The 16,787-nt window shown below is 38.5% G+C and overlaps 1 protein-coding gene across 1 annotated transcript in view; it reads left to right on the forward strand.

Annotated features, from left to right (window-relative positions):
- Window positions 1-16,787, forward strand: part of ADAM19 (ADAM metallopeptidase domain 19) — a 67,433-nt gene that overhangs the window by 16,010 nt on the left and 34,636 nt on the right. The window contains exons 4-5 of the mRNA XM_087709395.1: window positions 13,920-13,998; window positions 16,306-16,382. Of these exons, the coding sequence (XP_087565521.1) occupies window positions 13,920-13,998; window positions 16,306-16,382 (156 nt within the window). The remainder of the gene's footprint in view (window positions 1-13,919; window positions 13,999-16,305; window positions 16,383-16,787) is intronic.

Consider the following 16,787-nt stretch of genomic DNA (forward strand, 5'->3'; position numbering starts at 1 on the left):
AACAGCTCAGCTGCGCCTGATTGGCTAAGGCACAGCTGACTGAGCGCGGGCTGTTTCTGCGATCCTATTGGTTGCCCTGCTTGGCAGCTCTAGTATAAATATCTGTCAAGCAGGGCAAACTGCTGAACTGTATATAGTTGAAGTTGGTTCCTGTTCTGTTAACAATAAAGCTGTTCTAATTACCTCAGCCACTCCACGCCTCATCTGTCCCTCTCAGCTTCTAACAGATGGGAATGGAGATTTTGCAGTATCCTTCCCCTGGAGTGGGGTGGGAATGGTGATTTTGCAGTATTCTTCCCCTGCTATGCCCACCAAGTCATGCCCAGAGAACCGGTAGTAAAAAATCTGAATTTCACAACTGGTTGAAATCCTATACGCAGGGGACAAATCCTGCCGAGAAGCTTGTTTAAGTATTAGGAAATGCCAAACTCTTGCAAAATTCTCCTTACCAGAGGATGTGTTTGATTTCAGCATCTGTTTACAACAGGATGATTCTCAGTTGGTATACCCTCCATGAACCGGGGACATTTATCTTCTCTATTTGGAGACCACTCCCAATCTGGGAAGTTAAAACCTCTACAGCTAAGAATGTATTATTTATTTAGTTATTAAAAGTGAGCTATGAAATAAGCATTTTTCATGCTTTTAAAAAAACTTTGAAGTCATCTGAGTCCAAACATAATTTTGTTGGGATCCAAAGAATTGGAGCCAGAGGGGGAAAAAAGCTCTTTAATTGTCATATAGCCAGGAAACAAAATCTCTGGTTCAATAATTGGGTTAAACACACAGGCCCATGAACCCATAACAAGTCAAAAAACGCAGTGGATGATCATACCCACAGGACAATGCATCACCACCATCAAATAACTTGATAGCTTTCTTGAAAGTCCAAGGAATATAAGGATTGGCAGTAAAAAGAGGCAGGGACAAAATATGAGGTAGGTCCAGTGGTGGGATTCAAATTTAACAACCGGTTCTCTGCTCTAATGACCAGCTGGGTAGGCCTGGCTTGGTGATCATGTGACCGTGTGGGCATGGCCAACTCAACATCACTCATGTCGATGGGCGCTTCGCATTAGCTGTTACAATGTAATAATGGTTAAACAGAGAGGCAGTTTCTGTAAGCAGGGCAATAAAGATTATGCTAGAAACAACACCAGAATGTTTCCTTCCTGCCTTCCTTACAGGATTAGCCCTGTAAAGCGGGGGGGGGGGGAGGAGATTTTCTTCCAACAACCAGTTCTCCGAACTGCTTAGAAAGTTAACAACTGGTTCTCTCAAATAGGTGCAAATTGACTGAATCCTACCACTGGTTAGGTCCAGAGCAGAATAGTAGCATTTTGGAAGGAGATCTTGGATTCCACTTTATTTGAGTCTACTTGAAGATATACTGAACACATTCTAACTAACATTAATTTACATTTGCCTTGATATTGCCAGTATTGTGTCAGTACAAAGCACATTTAATTCCACAGGAAGTTACTCTATTTACATATAAATTCTGAATTGATTCCCAAACACCCGGTGCACTCAAGTTTGTTTTTCACATAAGGGTTGTTGAGATGTTTAAGTTCTGCAGCTGCAAAACAAAAAGCCCAAAGCAGAAGGATATCATGAGAGTTAGAGGGGGGTAATAACATTGGCCATTACTGTCAAAGAGCATCAGATGTTCACAGATGTGTTTCAAAGCATAATTTTTGGGAAGGAGAGAAGAAAGAGAGAAACCAGTCCTCTTTGACTGAAGTTAATGAAGTCTTGAAGTTGCAATAAAAACAAATAACATAGTTTTAAGTCTGTGTTTAATTAGAATTAATTGCTTTGGGTCAGCACTGGCCATCTGCACAGGCCAACTGGGGACAAGTTCAGAAAGGAAAAGAGAGGATGTTGGTTTAATAATGGAGGCAGCAGCATTTTCAGGGGGTGGCAAGTGGGACGGCGAGGGGGGGAGTATTAGAGTGAATACTGGTGGAATCACATAAGTTGGTACAAGGCTTTCCCCCTCTCTGATATACAGTATATTACAATGTCAGCCACATTCCCAAAGGGGCAGAGTTTACAGCTCAATGCTGCTTTTTTCCTTGTGACCAAGGCAGCGAGAGATTGTAGACATGACTGAGTGGTTGGGGTCAATCATTTTAAAAAGATCTATTTATTTATTTATACTTGTATGCTGCCCTTTCTCGAGCCAGAGAAGGCAGTGAACAGTTTTTTAAAACAAACACCTAAATCAAAATGTGGAAAGCACATTCATAGTAAAAACAAAACAAGCAAACAAAAACACCTCTTTATACAGGTGACAACCAGCATCTTGAATCATTCTTGGGGGCAATGAATGGAATTCCCAAAGCAGAGAGGAAGTTGAAGAGCCCACATTCATCACTGTTTCAAGTGCCACATTTTGTAGTGACTATAGCTTCCAGCTTTCAAAGGCAACTCTATCTTACTCTTACATTATGTCCTGGGGGTGATCAAAGCATGACTGACAGAGTCTTCCAATCCAATAATGGCTGCAGCCAATGTGTCAGATGTAACTGTGCAAAAGTCTTCCCTAGCAACCTCTGTCCCCTGTTCCTCATTCATCTCCCATCAGCCTCCAGGTTGATCAGTGCTTCTATCACATGGAGCTGAGATATATACAGGAAGTCCTCAGCTTAGGACCAACCATTTAATGACCATTCAAAGTCATAACAACCTTGGAAAGGGGTTCTACAAGTGCTTTAAAGCATTTCTGGCCCTTATAAAATGTCACACTAGCCCTCCCACCCCTCTCTTGCAGTCATATGATGTCCCACAGCCACATAACCACAATTTGTGACATTTTTTGCTGGCAAAAAAAAAACCCTTTTGGGAGAATGTATTTACTTAACAAATGTAAGATTCTCTTAACCATATGATTCGGGTTTAACAACGGCATGATTCACTTAATGACTGCTGTAAAAACAATCAAAATTTGGGTCCAGTCAGGTGGGTGCCTCAACTTATGACCAAAATGATTTAGGCCTGAAATTCTGACCCCCTGTGGTCATAAGTCAAGGATTATCTGTAGCTGAGTATCATTCGCATATTCAAACTCCAACAATCCAATTTTGTCTTAACAGTTTACTTTTTTTTTGAGGAGTTTAACTTCAAGCAAAGAAAGCTGTTTTCTGAAAACTACTAATAAAAAATAGGCAATAATCAGAGCCTAGATCTTGAAAACCCAAGTCCAACATATTCTCTATGAAGCCACATTGAGAAATTTCACATATGCCATTAAACTTCCTTTCAATTTAGTGTTCTCCATGGTATATTTGCTGCCACAGAGTTTGCAAAGGCTTAATTCATGGCTTACATTGATGTGTGATCCCAATCACTCCTGGTTTATTCAAAAAACTGTAGTTTAAAAATGTATGTATGAACTTAGACATAGGTTTGGAAAATCTCCTCACCCACCAAATCTCTATGCAATTTACCTAGAACCAGGCTACCAATAATGTGAACAAGCTGTAGCAATATCATATTTGCCACGTATAATGTGGGATCCATCATCTAAATTACTCTGCATCGTTTTATCTGAACGGTATTCAGGGGACTGGAGGAGGCTGTCAATTTGATCAGGGCAACAACACAACTCAGGAAAACAAGTGCCTTAGTTATTACATCATGCTGAACCATCCTGCATTTCCTTTAGGTTTAGGAAGTTGTGTGAACCCAGCCCATTGTGGCTTATTCAGTTCATTATGGTTAGCACTATGGGTTAGCCAAGTCAATGTAGAAATGCATGAAGGTGGTCTGAATACTATTCTACCCTCTGCAAGTTTTCTGAAAGAAGGAGAAGAAAAAGACACTGAGGCCGTGGCTCTTTGCGTTTTTTCAAGGTTCGTCCTGAAGGATGTTTGCCTGAGACATGGCATTTTGCCAGAAAAATTCCCGAGTAGCCAAGATGTGATGTAATGAACTTCATGACTAAACCAACTGGCATAGGAGAAAAAAGTCCTGGCATCCAGCCCTATTTGGAGATCTAACTTTAGAATTACTGTAGTTTGGAGCACAAAACTCCCTCATTAGCAAGCATACTGTACCCTTCCTTGTGTCAGGGCAACTCTGAACGTCCTCCGGAGGTGCCCCCATCCCAAGATTCAGCTGTGCTGTTAATCTTTGTCCATCATTTCCTGCCTTGTGGTTTCCTTTCCGGTGTTTCCTTTAGAGATTGGAAAAAGGAAATATTGTTTTCCAGTTTTGGCTTTGGGTTGGCGGGATAGCTGAACTTTTCTCTGCAGGGATGCCCTCGACTTAACTTTTGCTGATAATTTCCTAGATGCAGGGGTACTAATGGGGGCAAACTCACTGGATCCCTTGACTTTTTCCTGCAGAGCTTGCAAATACTATCTGAATGGTCAGAAGCAGCCACCTGGGGATTTTTAGTTCATCTTCCTCTTGGAATAATGATTTCATTATTTTGGAGGCCAGGCAAGGAAGCTTGTCTCTCTAAGTTATCTGCTCCTCATTGCAAAATTTCCTGGGAGGGAAGTATGTTTCCTTCCTTTCCTCCACTGTTGACTTTTTGGCTCTGCAGTTTTACAGTGCAACCCGTTGAGTGGTAATAATTTAAAAGAGAGAGTGGGAGGGAGGGAGAAGCAAGCATTGCTAGAAAATTTGCATTCTTCACAAATAGGAAGATGCTGAAGTAAAGAGGATTGAAATCTCTGGTTTTGGCAGAGCACATGTTGAACATCAGCATCTAAAAAGGATGACTTTATCCTCTTCTCTAGCTTTGGGGCTGGGTGTGTTAATGAAAGGGTGGCTTTCATTCTTAGCCTCTCGGTGATCCCAGATCAGCAAAATATAGGCTGAAAGATGTTAGTCCAAGCAGCTTGTTTAAAAGTAGAAGCCTGAAAGCATAGTATAATAAACTGTATGGCTACAGCAGATGATCTTAGCTCATATAGGTGATTATTTGCCTATAGCGAAGAAGCATTGATGTTCAAATCCCACAAAAAGATGTTTCCCTTGAAATTGCATTTTCAGTAGAGTTGGTCCATAGATTTGACTGCAAATTATCAAACATGTGAAAACTAAGTCTGCAATGATTACAAAGTACATGTTGTCTTTGATATATGAATGTTGATTCTTGGCCATTACCTAAGTCTAGTAGTACCTGGTACTGACAATATGCAGTCATCATTTTGTATTTTGTTCAGCTAGCTGGTTGTTAAATTCAAATACTTCCTTATAGAGGTAAGATGGCTTTACAGAACAAAATTCCTGTCTGCTCTTTTAAACAAATACACATGTAAGAAGAGCTCTGCTAGAACAAGACCTACCAGAGAGTTCCATAGAGAATTGTTCAGTGTAAAATAAAGGACAGGACACCTGATTCTCTCTAACACAGCACCCAGTATCCCTCAATGCTGGGAATTGTAGTTCATTAGTAACAAGATGAACATAGGTGTTTTTTCCTCCTGTGGGACCAGTCTATCGGGGCAACCTGGTCTACCCAATTATGGAACGGAGCATTCTACTTCGTTTTTGTCTTTCAGCCCCAATCCAGGACCTTTCGCAGGCAGTCACTTTCACAACAAACTATTTTTGTGTTAAATTTATGTTTTACCGACAAAGAAATAAAGGGAGACTAGAATAGATCTATTTCAAGCTATTTAGCTCTCATATTCTTCTGGGATGACCCTGGTTCGAAACCCAGAAGGGTGTGGCTAGCTGATGAGAGCTAACTAGCTTGAAATAGTTCTATACTAGTCTACCTTTATTTCTTTGTCAGTAAAACATAAATTTAACACAGGATGAACATAGGTTCCCCATCTCTGAAAGATAGCATATTTGTAACCCTCCAGATGTTAATGAGCAGCAACAATTTCCACATCCTCAGCCATTCTGACCAGGAATGAAAGATTTCTGGGACATAACTTTTTTTTAAAAAAATAAGCTTTTGTATATAGAAATCAGTGGCTCTAAAACTAGAGGAGGTATCTGGTATCACAAGTTGTTATGGAAGAGACTTTATAACAAGTGCTTGAACTCGTCTCCTTGCCTGAAATAAAAGGATTTGTGAAAATAACCATGGTCTTTTGCAACCTTCCTCAGTTTGATGTCCCCCAGAATTGTTGGGTCTATAGCTCTGAAAATGCTTAAGTTGCATGGTCTGTGGCTGTGCTGTCTCAAAAGTGCTGACATAATATGATTTGAAGGACATTTGTGATTTATTATAGCCGACACCAAACAGAGTTGCCGAGAGTTGCCCAGCCGACACCAAACAGAGTTGCCCAGAGTTGTGAGATGAGTGAAATGTAAAATTAATAAATAGAGCTGTGGATCATAGGTAGTAGACTTTAGACTGAGATAAGGAATGGATGACACATTTGAACTGTCAGAAGTTACAAATCTAAGCATAGTCAACATAGTCAGTGAAAAGAAACATTTGGTGTTGTGATTCAAGAACATCTGAAGACTCACAGATTGGATAGTCAGAGATGCTTCCAGCGTTATGGGTTTGTACAGGACTTTGTTGTCTTTTAATTGTATTACATACAGTACAGCTCTCACCTTACTTCCATCATGAAAGAAAGAGTCTCAAAAGACTCTTGTCTTACAAAAGAGAAACAGCAAGAAACAGACAGTCCTGGGTCAAAAACCAATGCTAAGTTAAAAAGAATGCAGTTTAAAGAACATAGTAAAAGCAAATATTCAAACAAAAGGTTTCGGCATCCGAAGGAAGGTTCTAAATGTTAAGCAGCAGGAATTGGCAAATTTGTTAGAAGTTGGATTAATCAAGTTATTTCATAGTTTTAATCATTGATTCATGCTTGACTTACTTCAAGCAAAGGTTTTTATCTCCAAAGCTCCTGGTTTTCACTGATCACAGTTTATAATCCTTAAAATGGATTATGCTTTGTGACTTGTTTTGGAGCTATAACGTACTCTGGATTCATGGTGTTCTTCTGAACTGACTACTTTCTTCTGTCAAATGTGGGGAGGATGTCTTTGTTTTTGTATCAGATTCAAGAGTGTAGGATTGGGAATGGTAGAAGTTGATGCTGCCAAAGTATATTTACAGTTAGTAAACAAGCTCATCATGTTTTATTTCCTATATGCTAGACCAGTGATGGCGAACCTTTTTTGTAAAGGCATGCCAAAATTATGCGCGTGTGAGCTACTGTGTGCACCACATGCCCACACTCACAATGGAATGCACCCCACCTACCTGTGCATGCACCCCCCGCACATGCCCCCCATGTGGGGTGGGAGTTTTAGCCCTCCCCAGGGTCTGGAGGCTTTCCTGAAGCCTGGAGAGGACGAAAATGGCCTCCCCCAGCCCTCTGGAAGGCCAAAAATCAGCTGACAGCTCGCGTCCCGGCAAATATGGCTCTGTGTGCCACCTGTGGCACACTTGCCACAGGTTTGCCATCATGTTGCTAGGCATGTAGACCAAATCAGTGTTGTTCCTGTGAAGCCTCAGAAGGATGGAAGGCTGAGTCAACCTTGAACCTGTCAGGATTGAGCTCCAGACTGTGGACAGAGTTAACCTCCAATACTGCATTTTAACCACTGCTCTTGCTCCTGGTAGCAAAGTGATTTGAAAATTGGTCTTAAGTATGTTTATCCATTCTGATGGGGTTTTCCGTTGTGTAGGAGATGATGAACTCAGTATAACAGTCTTGCAACAAAGAAACTATGTGTCTCTATTCTCATGTTTGTGACTTTATGACATACTGGCATTTTCTACCCGAAATTTCCATCTGCCTCATTTATAAACTATTTGCATCCTTTTCTTTTCATATTGGATTAATGGCGTTAATGCCACAAAATAGAAACCCCCTTCACTGCAGGCGCCTTCATTACTCCACCCCCTACCCTGAAGATGGAGGCTTTGCTCAGAACAAAGGTATCATTGACACAGTGGAGGATAGCCAAAAATGTGCTGAATTGGGATGGAAGGGAAATAAAGCCTTTAAAACATCTGTATGTTGTGGCTACAGGCCAGGTTCTTGCTCATTCTCTGGCTCTGACTCTGCTCCTGAGATTTCTACTGTAATGAAAAGTGGCAACAGCTGTCTGCTTTCAGCCAACATCTGTATTTTAGCAGGAGGATGCTAAATATGCAGGCAACAGTCAAGCTGTATTCACACAGTGTATACTTTTATTGAAAAAAGAATCCAAACTTTTGATTCTAATAATCCTAAACATGCAAACTTGGAAGTTAAGTCCTACTGAATTCATTGAGGTTACTTTAGAATAAACATGCCTGAGCCCAAACTTCACATAATTCAATTATTTTACCTTCTATTTGTTCTTTCATCTAAAGCTTATTTTTTACATATGCTTTTTTTTCCAGATGCATGTCCATGTAAACAAAGTAGCTGAAGCAGCTAGAGAAAAAAGTCAGGCATTGCTATAATCTCTGATTGCTGCAGTTCAAAAAAACATGATTCACCTTATCACTAGGAACAGTTTCCTTTTCAAATCAGGGCAGCCAAAATTAAAAGCAAAAGCCAGCAAAATACTGAAATCATCAACCTGGTTAGGTCGCTGTATTAGCAGCAGTTTTAAATACCATATTTTTTGGAGTATAAGACACACCAGAGTATAAGACACAGCAAGGTTATGAAGAGGGGGGGAAAAGTTTTTGCACTCTGCAAACCTCCCAAAAATGACCTGTTTTTCATGAAAACGGGCCTGTTCCCCCCAAAAAAGACATGAACAGCCTTTAGGGAGTTTGCAGAGTGCTCCTGGAGGGGGGGGGGGAAATGAGCAAAAAACAACCCGTTTTTCACAAAAAAAAGGGCCCATTTTTTGTAGAAAAGGGGCATGGATAGCTTTTAGGAAGCTTACAGAGTGCTCCTGGGGGCTGAGGGAATAAAATTGAGCAAAAAAAAATGGCCCATTTTTTGCTCATTTCTGCCCTCCCCAGCCCCCAGGAGCTCTCTAAAAGCTTCCTAGAGACTATTGCAGGGCCATTTTGTTGAAGGGGACAGGGTTTCGGGAGGCAAAAAAATGCTGTATTCAGTGTATAAGACCCACCCAGATTTCCAACCTCTTTTTTGAGAGCAAAGGGGGCATCTTATCCTCTGAAAAATACAGTAAACATTGCAGGTAGTCCTTGACTTACAACCATTCATTTACTCGCCATTTGACAGCATTGGAAAAAAGTGACTTGCACCTGGTCCTCGCACATAACATACAGCGCAGTATCCCCATGGTCATGTGATGAAAATTCAGGTGCTTGGCAACCAGCAAGTATTTACCATAGCTATAGCATCTTGGGGTCACGTGATCACCTTTGTGACCTTTCCAGCCAGCTTCTGATAAGCCAAATCAATGATGGAAATCACATGCACTTAATGGCTCCATGTTTCACTTAACAGCTGCAGTGATTTGCTTAACCACCACGGTAAAAAAAACCCGGTTTGTATAATTCAGTTTATTAGCAATCAATATTCTGGTCCCAATTGTGATTCTAAGTCAGGGACTATTGTATTGACTGATCAGATTTACAAAATAAAACCAGTTTGGTTAAAAAAGATTAATTAAAGCAACAAAAAAAAAACCCATGGTTTTTCATGTACTCAATTAATTTATACTTTAAATTATTGATTGTCCCTGAAACACTTTCAGATCCTCTTATAAAAATCTGGAGTCATCTGAAGAACAGAGTGATTTTTGCAGGATCCAACCTGGGTCAGTCACTGGGACCAGAGGTTTTGTCCAAATTCCAAACCTCTGGTCGGTTGACCGACCCAAATTGGACACGTGTATTCGCCTTTATTTGTGAAAGTGATCTTTAGCTTTTTCCCCATCTCCTGTTTCTAAGATTCTATTTTTTTTGAACATCAGGAATAGCATATATATAACCTCTGAAAAAGGCTTCATCCTGAGGTTAATTCTAGCCCCTTATAACATTCCTCACAGATCTTTTACAGGAAGAAGATAGAATACTACTGCAATTTTCACAAATTGATATCCACCGGATATTTTGAGAAATCTGCTCCAGAATATTTGGGGAAGAGCATGTTGGACATTGTTCACTGCTTTTTAAAGTAACACACAATTCTTGGGATAAGAAGCAAGTCTTTATCCCAGTGGTTAGAGACATGGATATTAGAGCAGTTAGTGCAGCAACCCACTTCTTTCTAGTACTATCTCATTGTTCTGCAAAAAAGTTGTGGTTTTGTGTCTTTTGTTGTGGCAGTTACATGCAGGGGGACCCTCGTGTACATTATCTCGTTCTCTCAAAGAAAATGCAGGATACATAGACAATAAATAAAAGCCGCAAAATACCTGAAGATGGGGGAAGACTGTTAAATACCATCAATCATTGTATTTGATTGATTGATTGATTATGTGCCATCACATCATTACCAACCATATAGATTATAGATGGATAATAGATTGTCCCTAATCTGGTCTTTCAGCCCTTCCAATAGTACACTCATCACTCTAACATCAAAGATCAAACATAACTCGGTTAAGAGGAGGGGGGGAAAGGAAGTGGTTCATTGTGTTTCAGGAAAATAGTATATACCATCACACTTAGACCACATTGATCGTAGTTCCTCCAAACTCATTAGCCACAGATTCATAAGATTAACATTACCGACATTTTTGTGGTAAGATATCAAGGAAATGGATGACTTCAAATAAATAGGTATGTCGGATTTATCATGTTCTTCAGGGAAAAAAAGACTACGGTACCCATCGTCATAGTGAAATAATTAGTCATTCATCTGTTGTCATTTCATGATTATCAATAAATAGTGAAACGACCAAAAATAGTTCCAGGGAGGTCTTTAATGGACTTTTTGTAAATCCATACTCAATAGTCATTGTTGAGAAAGTTTAAAGTTACTAAGGATGCTCAGATAAGTTACATGTATGAGACTCAGTCCCAATGAAGTTGGTAGATATGTATAGTTTGCATTGCTCATTTATTTCCATTCTAGCTAAGAATTGTTAGTATTGTATCCATAGCATGAGGCTGAGAAAAGCTAACATAAGCTTTACATTATAAAATAATTACTGGCTCTGTTGCTAGAGAACCATCAGTGTAGTGTGTAAAGGTGTTTCGTGTAGTGGTTTTAGAAACTGGAATAGTGCAAATTCTAGTTTTAGGCATGGAACTTAATTAGGTGAATGTAGGCCATGTGTACTGTATCTCTCCCTCAGCATTAAGAAAAAGGCAGTGGTAAACTACTATTAAAATGTTACTAAGAAAAATATGTGGACTTGTTCATTTAATTGGTAGACTGATTTAAAGGTACATTCACATATATACATTGGCTTTGTTAGCACTAAACATTGGTTCGTATATCCCAAATTCTGTATTTTGGTGGCCGTTTACCATATATTAAATGTATCTACCACCTGGCTCATAGTGACCCTGGATGGCTTCCAACTACCAATGAGAAATCAATAAGAGCTGATGGGATGGGATAGGAAACAGATACCATTTGGAGTATGTTTAGTAATTAAATGAACATGCAGTGCAGCAAAATGCTTTTTTTCAAGGTCCATCCATTTTTTATGTGTTCAGATAAGGGCTGTGAGCCAAATGAGCTCAAAGATAATGCTAATGATAATCATGGATGGAGATAGAACAAAAAGCAGTAAATCCTTGGTATTATTAAAGTAATAGCTTCCTGATAATCCCAAGTTATTACAGGGAGAGGAAGGATAGTGAAATAGCCAGGACATCTGCGAAGAAGTACAAAGATGATGGGTGACAGTGGCTCAGTGACAAAGTAGCTATGGTGACATGGAAGATGGAGGATCTCCTTAATCCAGAAATATCATTTGAGCCTCTTGCCTTCTTTCTTATTGCAACTGGTTTTTTGTTTTTTTCTTCTGTTAGATTTTTCTACTGAATTCTAACATCCAGCAAGCAGATCCATGTTATATGACCCGGAATTTTGGAATTACTTTTAGGTTTTGAGATATTGTGGTATAATGTCTTCTAATAATTTCACTAGGGGACCAAATGTTGAGTGGGGCATCTTTGTAATATAGGATTTGGGGAGTTATTTCCCCCCCTCAAGCTTTTATTAGATCTATTACATTTATTCTATAACCGGTAAAAGGATAGTACTATAGAAGTAGAAACGTGTTCTCCTAAATTCTTTCTCCAAAGTAACTTTAGGGGGAAAAGGATGGCTTTATTTTTTAATTGTTACATTGACAGTAGTAAGACAAGAAGAGACTAGAACTAAGCATTAAACTTCACCCTTTTCAGATTTTAAAATATTGTACATAATCTTTTACTTTGGAGTTTCATATAAATGCCCCTGATGAAGATGCATTCCTACATAATGTACATGCTATTTCTGACAGATATTGACTAAATTCAGCTTGTACAGATGATATTACTGTCTAATGTACGTTATCCTAAATTCTAGTTTTAGGATTTACAGAACCCTCAGTGAATCCTCTATTTGCAGAAAGCCAGGCATACTGAATAAAAATTCTTTCTCTGAGATTACATTTTAGTTTATTAGCTAAACTAAATTAACTACAATAAATTACATTTATTAGTTTATTAGGCAAAAGGAAAATGGTGACAATATTAAAGAGGTTGTCTCTCATCTGGGAATAGACTTAGTCATCTTGATACCACCATAAAATTTGGTTTGATTATTGCTAATGTTAAATTTGTGTTACTAGACAGAAATCAGATGGTACAGTTTTGTTTGTTCGTTGTAAATAATCCCAATATTTCCTGTTTCTTTTAGAGTTCTAAAGAATGGCATCATAGGCTAAAGAACAATAAAGGGAAATGAAGTGATAAAAAGACAATATAAGGAATATATAAACAATATAACTGTACTGTAGATATAATGCCCTTAAAAGCATTACACTGCCTGAGCTGCAATCCAGCCATCTTTATTTGTTTGAGACCTGGGAGTCGGAAGAGAGCAAAACTATTCAAATAAGATTCAGTTATGGGTATAAATATATGTGTATATATGGAAAACGTAGCAAATCTGCATACACTTGAATAAGCATCTATGTGGGCAATAGATAAGCAGTTTCTGAACCCTGAACAAATGCAGATCAGTGAGAATCAGACATAAAAATAAAGTTTAACTGCATTTAGCTTCACCACTCCACAAAGCAATCTTGACTCAGCCATTCTACTGACCACTCTTTGCTAATTGCTAATGTCATTTCCCAGGCAGGTAATACAATTGGCAAAGACAATGATTGATTCTTGAAAATGCATGTTGTCCAGACCCTTGATAGCACAGGAGGTGTATCTGAGCTTATTTTGCAGTTCCGTTTGTGTCTGTTTTGGTTAATCATAGTCTGAAGATGCAACATAATGAAGTGACCTCTATTAACAAAGAGCAGGGGGAAAGCAAAATTAGATTTGTTAGCATCTCACAATGAGAGGATAAAAGCTTCCATGACACATCCGTTAACCTGAAGTCTTTCTGGAGCACATTTAGGGTGCAAAATATTTAGGTTTCTCTAATATTTTCTATGCATTCAAGAGGTGAAGAATCATCGGAGGATGTTTAATGACATGAACAATCATGTTTATAGAGTTATGAATGGTATGAAAGGAGTGGAGAAAGACATTTTTCTTTCCATCTCATATTGCATTATGCAGATTGTTGAAGTGTCAGATTGGCCACAAAGTATCAGATGTCCAGCACAGTTTTAAGAAGAACATTTTTCACCCGCTAAACTGGTTTTACTTAATCTTGCCATTTTTCTTGGTACATAATATTAACATTTATTAATCATTGTCACAACTTTAATCAATTTTTTTTCATGAGTCTGATTGATACCTTTTTTCTAAATGTTACAATTGGTTATTGATGAAATAGAGTTGCAAGATTTCATGTACATGCATATTCAAATAATATTAATTTTATTTTTCCTCTCCTCCGCCCTCCACCCCATCCTTCCCTCTTTCTTCATTTTTTTGGTAGGGATCTCTTTGCACCAGACTACACTGAAACTCATTATACCAAAACTGGAACAGCCCAAACCATCTGCTTGAACAAAACAGTGAGTATCAAATGTAATTTCATGAGACAAATCCCTTTGAAAACACAACCCTGGTTCCAACTTGGATAGGCTTTACACGGAACAAGTCTTGATTGCACCCTGAAAAAAATGATTTGGAGGCACAAAAATGTTGGAGAAAAAATTATCACGGGATCAGTTTCAAATATACTCTGATTCAAAGCTGGGGAGGTAAATAAAGAAATATTCATTGGTCTTTTGCTTTTTTTTTAGATGAGTTCATTGCTAAGTGTAATGCTAATGATGTAATATGGAAGTAGTGATTGAATAAGAATCTGATATGGGATTTATGATAGTAGCTGCCACAGTTTTCATAACTGCAACAGTCTATTCAGTTCATTTCTTCAACAAATTATCTTTTTATGACTAAATATAATAACCCACTGTATTTTTTATATCTTTACTGCCAAGAGTCATTTTGGAATAGTATAACATAGAAACTCCAACAATATATAAATACCATTCAGATGAGGCAGAATACTTGAAAAGGCAAAAATAGAAATAAGTTCTATTCCTTTTCCAAACTGACTTTATCTTAAAAAGCAAAACTTTTGCAATCTACTATATCCCACATTAACAATTTACCAGTTATTGTTTCATAGAATTTACTGAAATGTTAGGTGTAACTGTTCAGTGTAATGATGAACAGCACCATAGAGCATTGTTACAACTGCAGTGATCCATAACTACATAGAATTAGCTTGCAATGTGGGTGTGGTCCTTGAAATTCCATGCAAAATTGGCAATGAACTTCATTGGTGTTCCTAATACAGTGCTGTCTTGCAGTGATATGCTGATGTGCGACTGAACTATAAAACAACAACAAAAAAACACAACAAAACACAACAACAGTGAACCAACCACTACAGCCATGCAGCTGAACTCATAGGCAGCCATGTGATAATGTGCAGATTCATTTATCTTTCCTCACTCCTTTGGTAGGGATCCAAGTCAGAGTTACATGAAAAGTTAGACATGAAAAGGCATAAAAGTGATCCTATCGTGGCTTATTTAACCCTCTGGAGATAGGAAATCTTTTCAATCTCTCCCTCTATTCATTCCTACTAAAATAAAGCTTAGAGCTGAAATTGTCCATAATGGCTGGGTTTCCCAGACTGATTTAAGCCATAATAGAGTTACCTTGGTTTTGTCTTAGTTTTGTCTTGTGAAATCCAACCAATTGTAGTTTTCAATAAATACTACTTAGATCAAATATGGCTATGGACCAGTATGCTTTGTAACCCCACTTACTTTTGTATGCATACCCTCATTTGAAAGGTTCTTGGTGCCCTCTGAGCTTGGTTGAACAACTAAGTTCAGACAGGACCAAGGGCCCTTCATTTCAATCCTGAGTGCCAAATATTTTCTTTATATCCTCAACACGCTCATTTATTTGTAAATTTTGAGAGAGTATTTTGCAGGCGAGGGAAAATAATTTGCAAAACTATTTCTATTTTAAAATTAAGATATATATAGAGAGAATTGTATATACTAATGCAGTTATTATTCTATTGAACAAAACTTTTGGAGAGAAGACAGGAACTTTTCTGGCTGAAATTTTTTTACTGACTTCTGGGGTAGCTAGTATTTTACAGTTGTATTCTTATGAAAAACCACAAACATATTGTGAAATGGTAAAGCTGTGCTGCATAGAATCCCACTATGAAAACTAGCAAAAAAAAAACAACAAACCGCAACCAAACAGCCATTATAATTTTTCACAGTCAGCCTCTTTTAGGAAACTACAGTAAAGAGAAGAAAAAAGCTGTTATTATGAACACTTATTTGTAAACCACCTAATTCACCATCTGAAGTGCTGCTATCCAGTCAACATTTTTCCAGTCAGTTAATTCAGAAGAGAGGTCCGGCTGGACAAGATCCAGCTGGCATGTGAATTTAGGAAGGGCTTGAGAGGATAACAAGCTTTCAGATCCCACTTAGCAGAAGACAGAAGTTGAAAGATCAGCTCCTGGACGATATCCATTTTTAAGTTCATGAACACTTCCAGACTGGATAGCTTAGAAGGTACAGACATCACACACAAATTTAGAATCTGGGATTTTCATGTATAAGCACTTTGCTATTGAGGCAAAAGAAAAGGTTATAGAAAATCTCTTCAGTTTTATGACATGAGGAGTTCTCTGCAGACAGGAGCAAGGGATAGGGTAGGTGTTAGACATGGACAAGAGCACAAACACATAATACACAAGTAGGAAGTGCAAGAGGAAAGGTCAAAACATGGCAATCAGAAAGAATACTTGTTCATGACACTTCCTTTCACCCTCTCAGGATAATTGCTTTTACCATGGTCGAGTGAGGGCCATTCGTGAATCAAGTGTGGTGCTCAGCACATGCAAAGGTCTACGGTAAGTTTTCCAGCTCTTTCATGCATTCTCTGTCTACAAAGTAACATTTGAACAATCTCATCATTGGCAGTTAAAAGTTAGAGTAATGACCAAAGGACTTCTAAAAATACTAGGTAAATGAATGGCTAAATAATGATGGACAAAAAAGAGCTTTTTCCCCCCTGTATGCAGCTCTGCTGTTAAACCAATATTTCTGAGGATGATCTCAGAAGGATTCAGTAAGCTTTATTTAGATTGTTCCTTCCAAATACCACAAGATAGGGATAGGCAGCTTTTGGCAATAGAAATGCTGCTGCTGCTCCCTTTCCTTCTCCTCCTCCACCATCACCAACAACAACAACACTATAGACTACACTGAGATGACCACACAGGGGAGGAATACTGAAAACACTCATTTGTTTTGAG

This window comes from Thamnophis sirtalis, unplaced genomic scaffold (genome assembly GCF_051295495.1).
Source record: "Thamnophis sirtalis isolate CommonGarterSnake01/CBP01778 unplaced genomic scaffold, rThaSir2_p1.2 scaffold_3, whole genome shotgun sequence".
Lineage (NCBI taxonomy): Eukaryota > Metazoa > Chordata > Lepidosauria > Squamata > Natricidae > Thamnophis > Thamnophis sirtalis.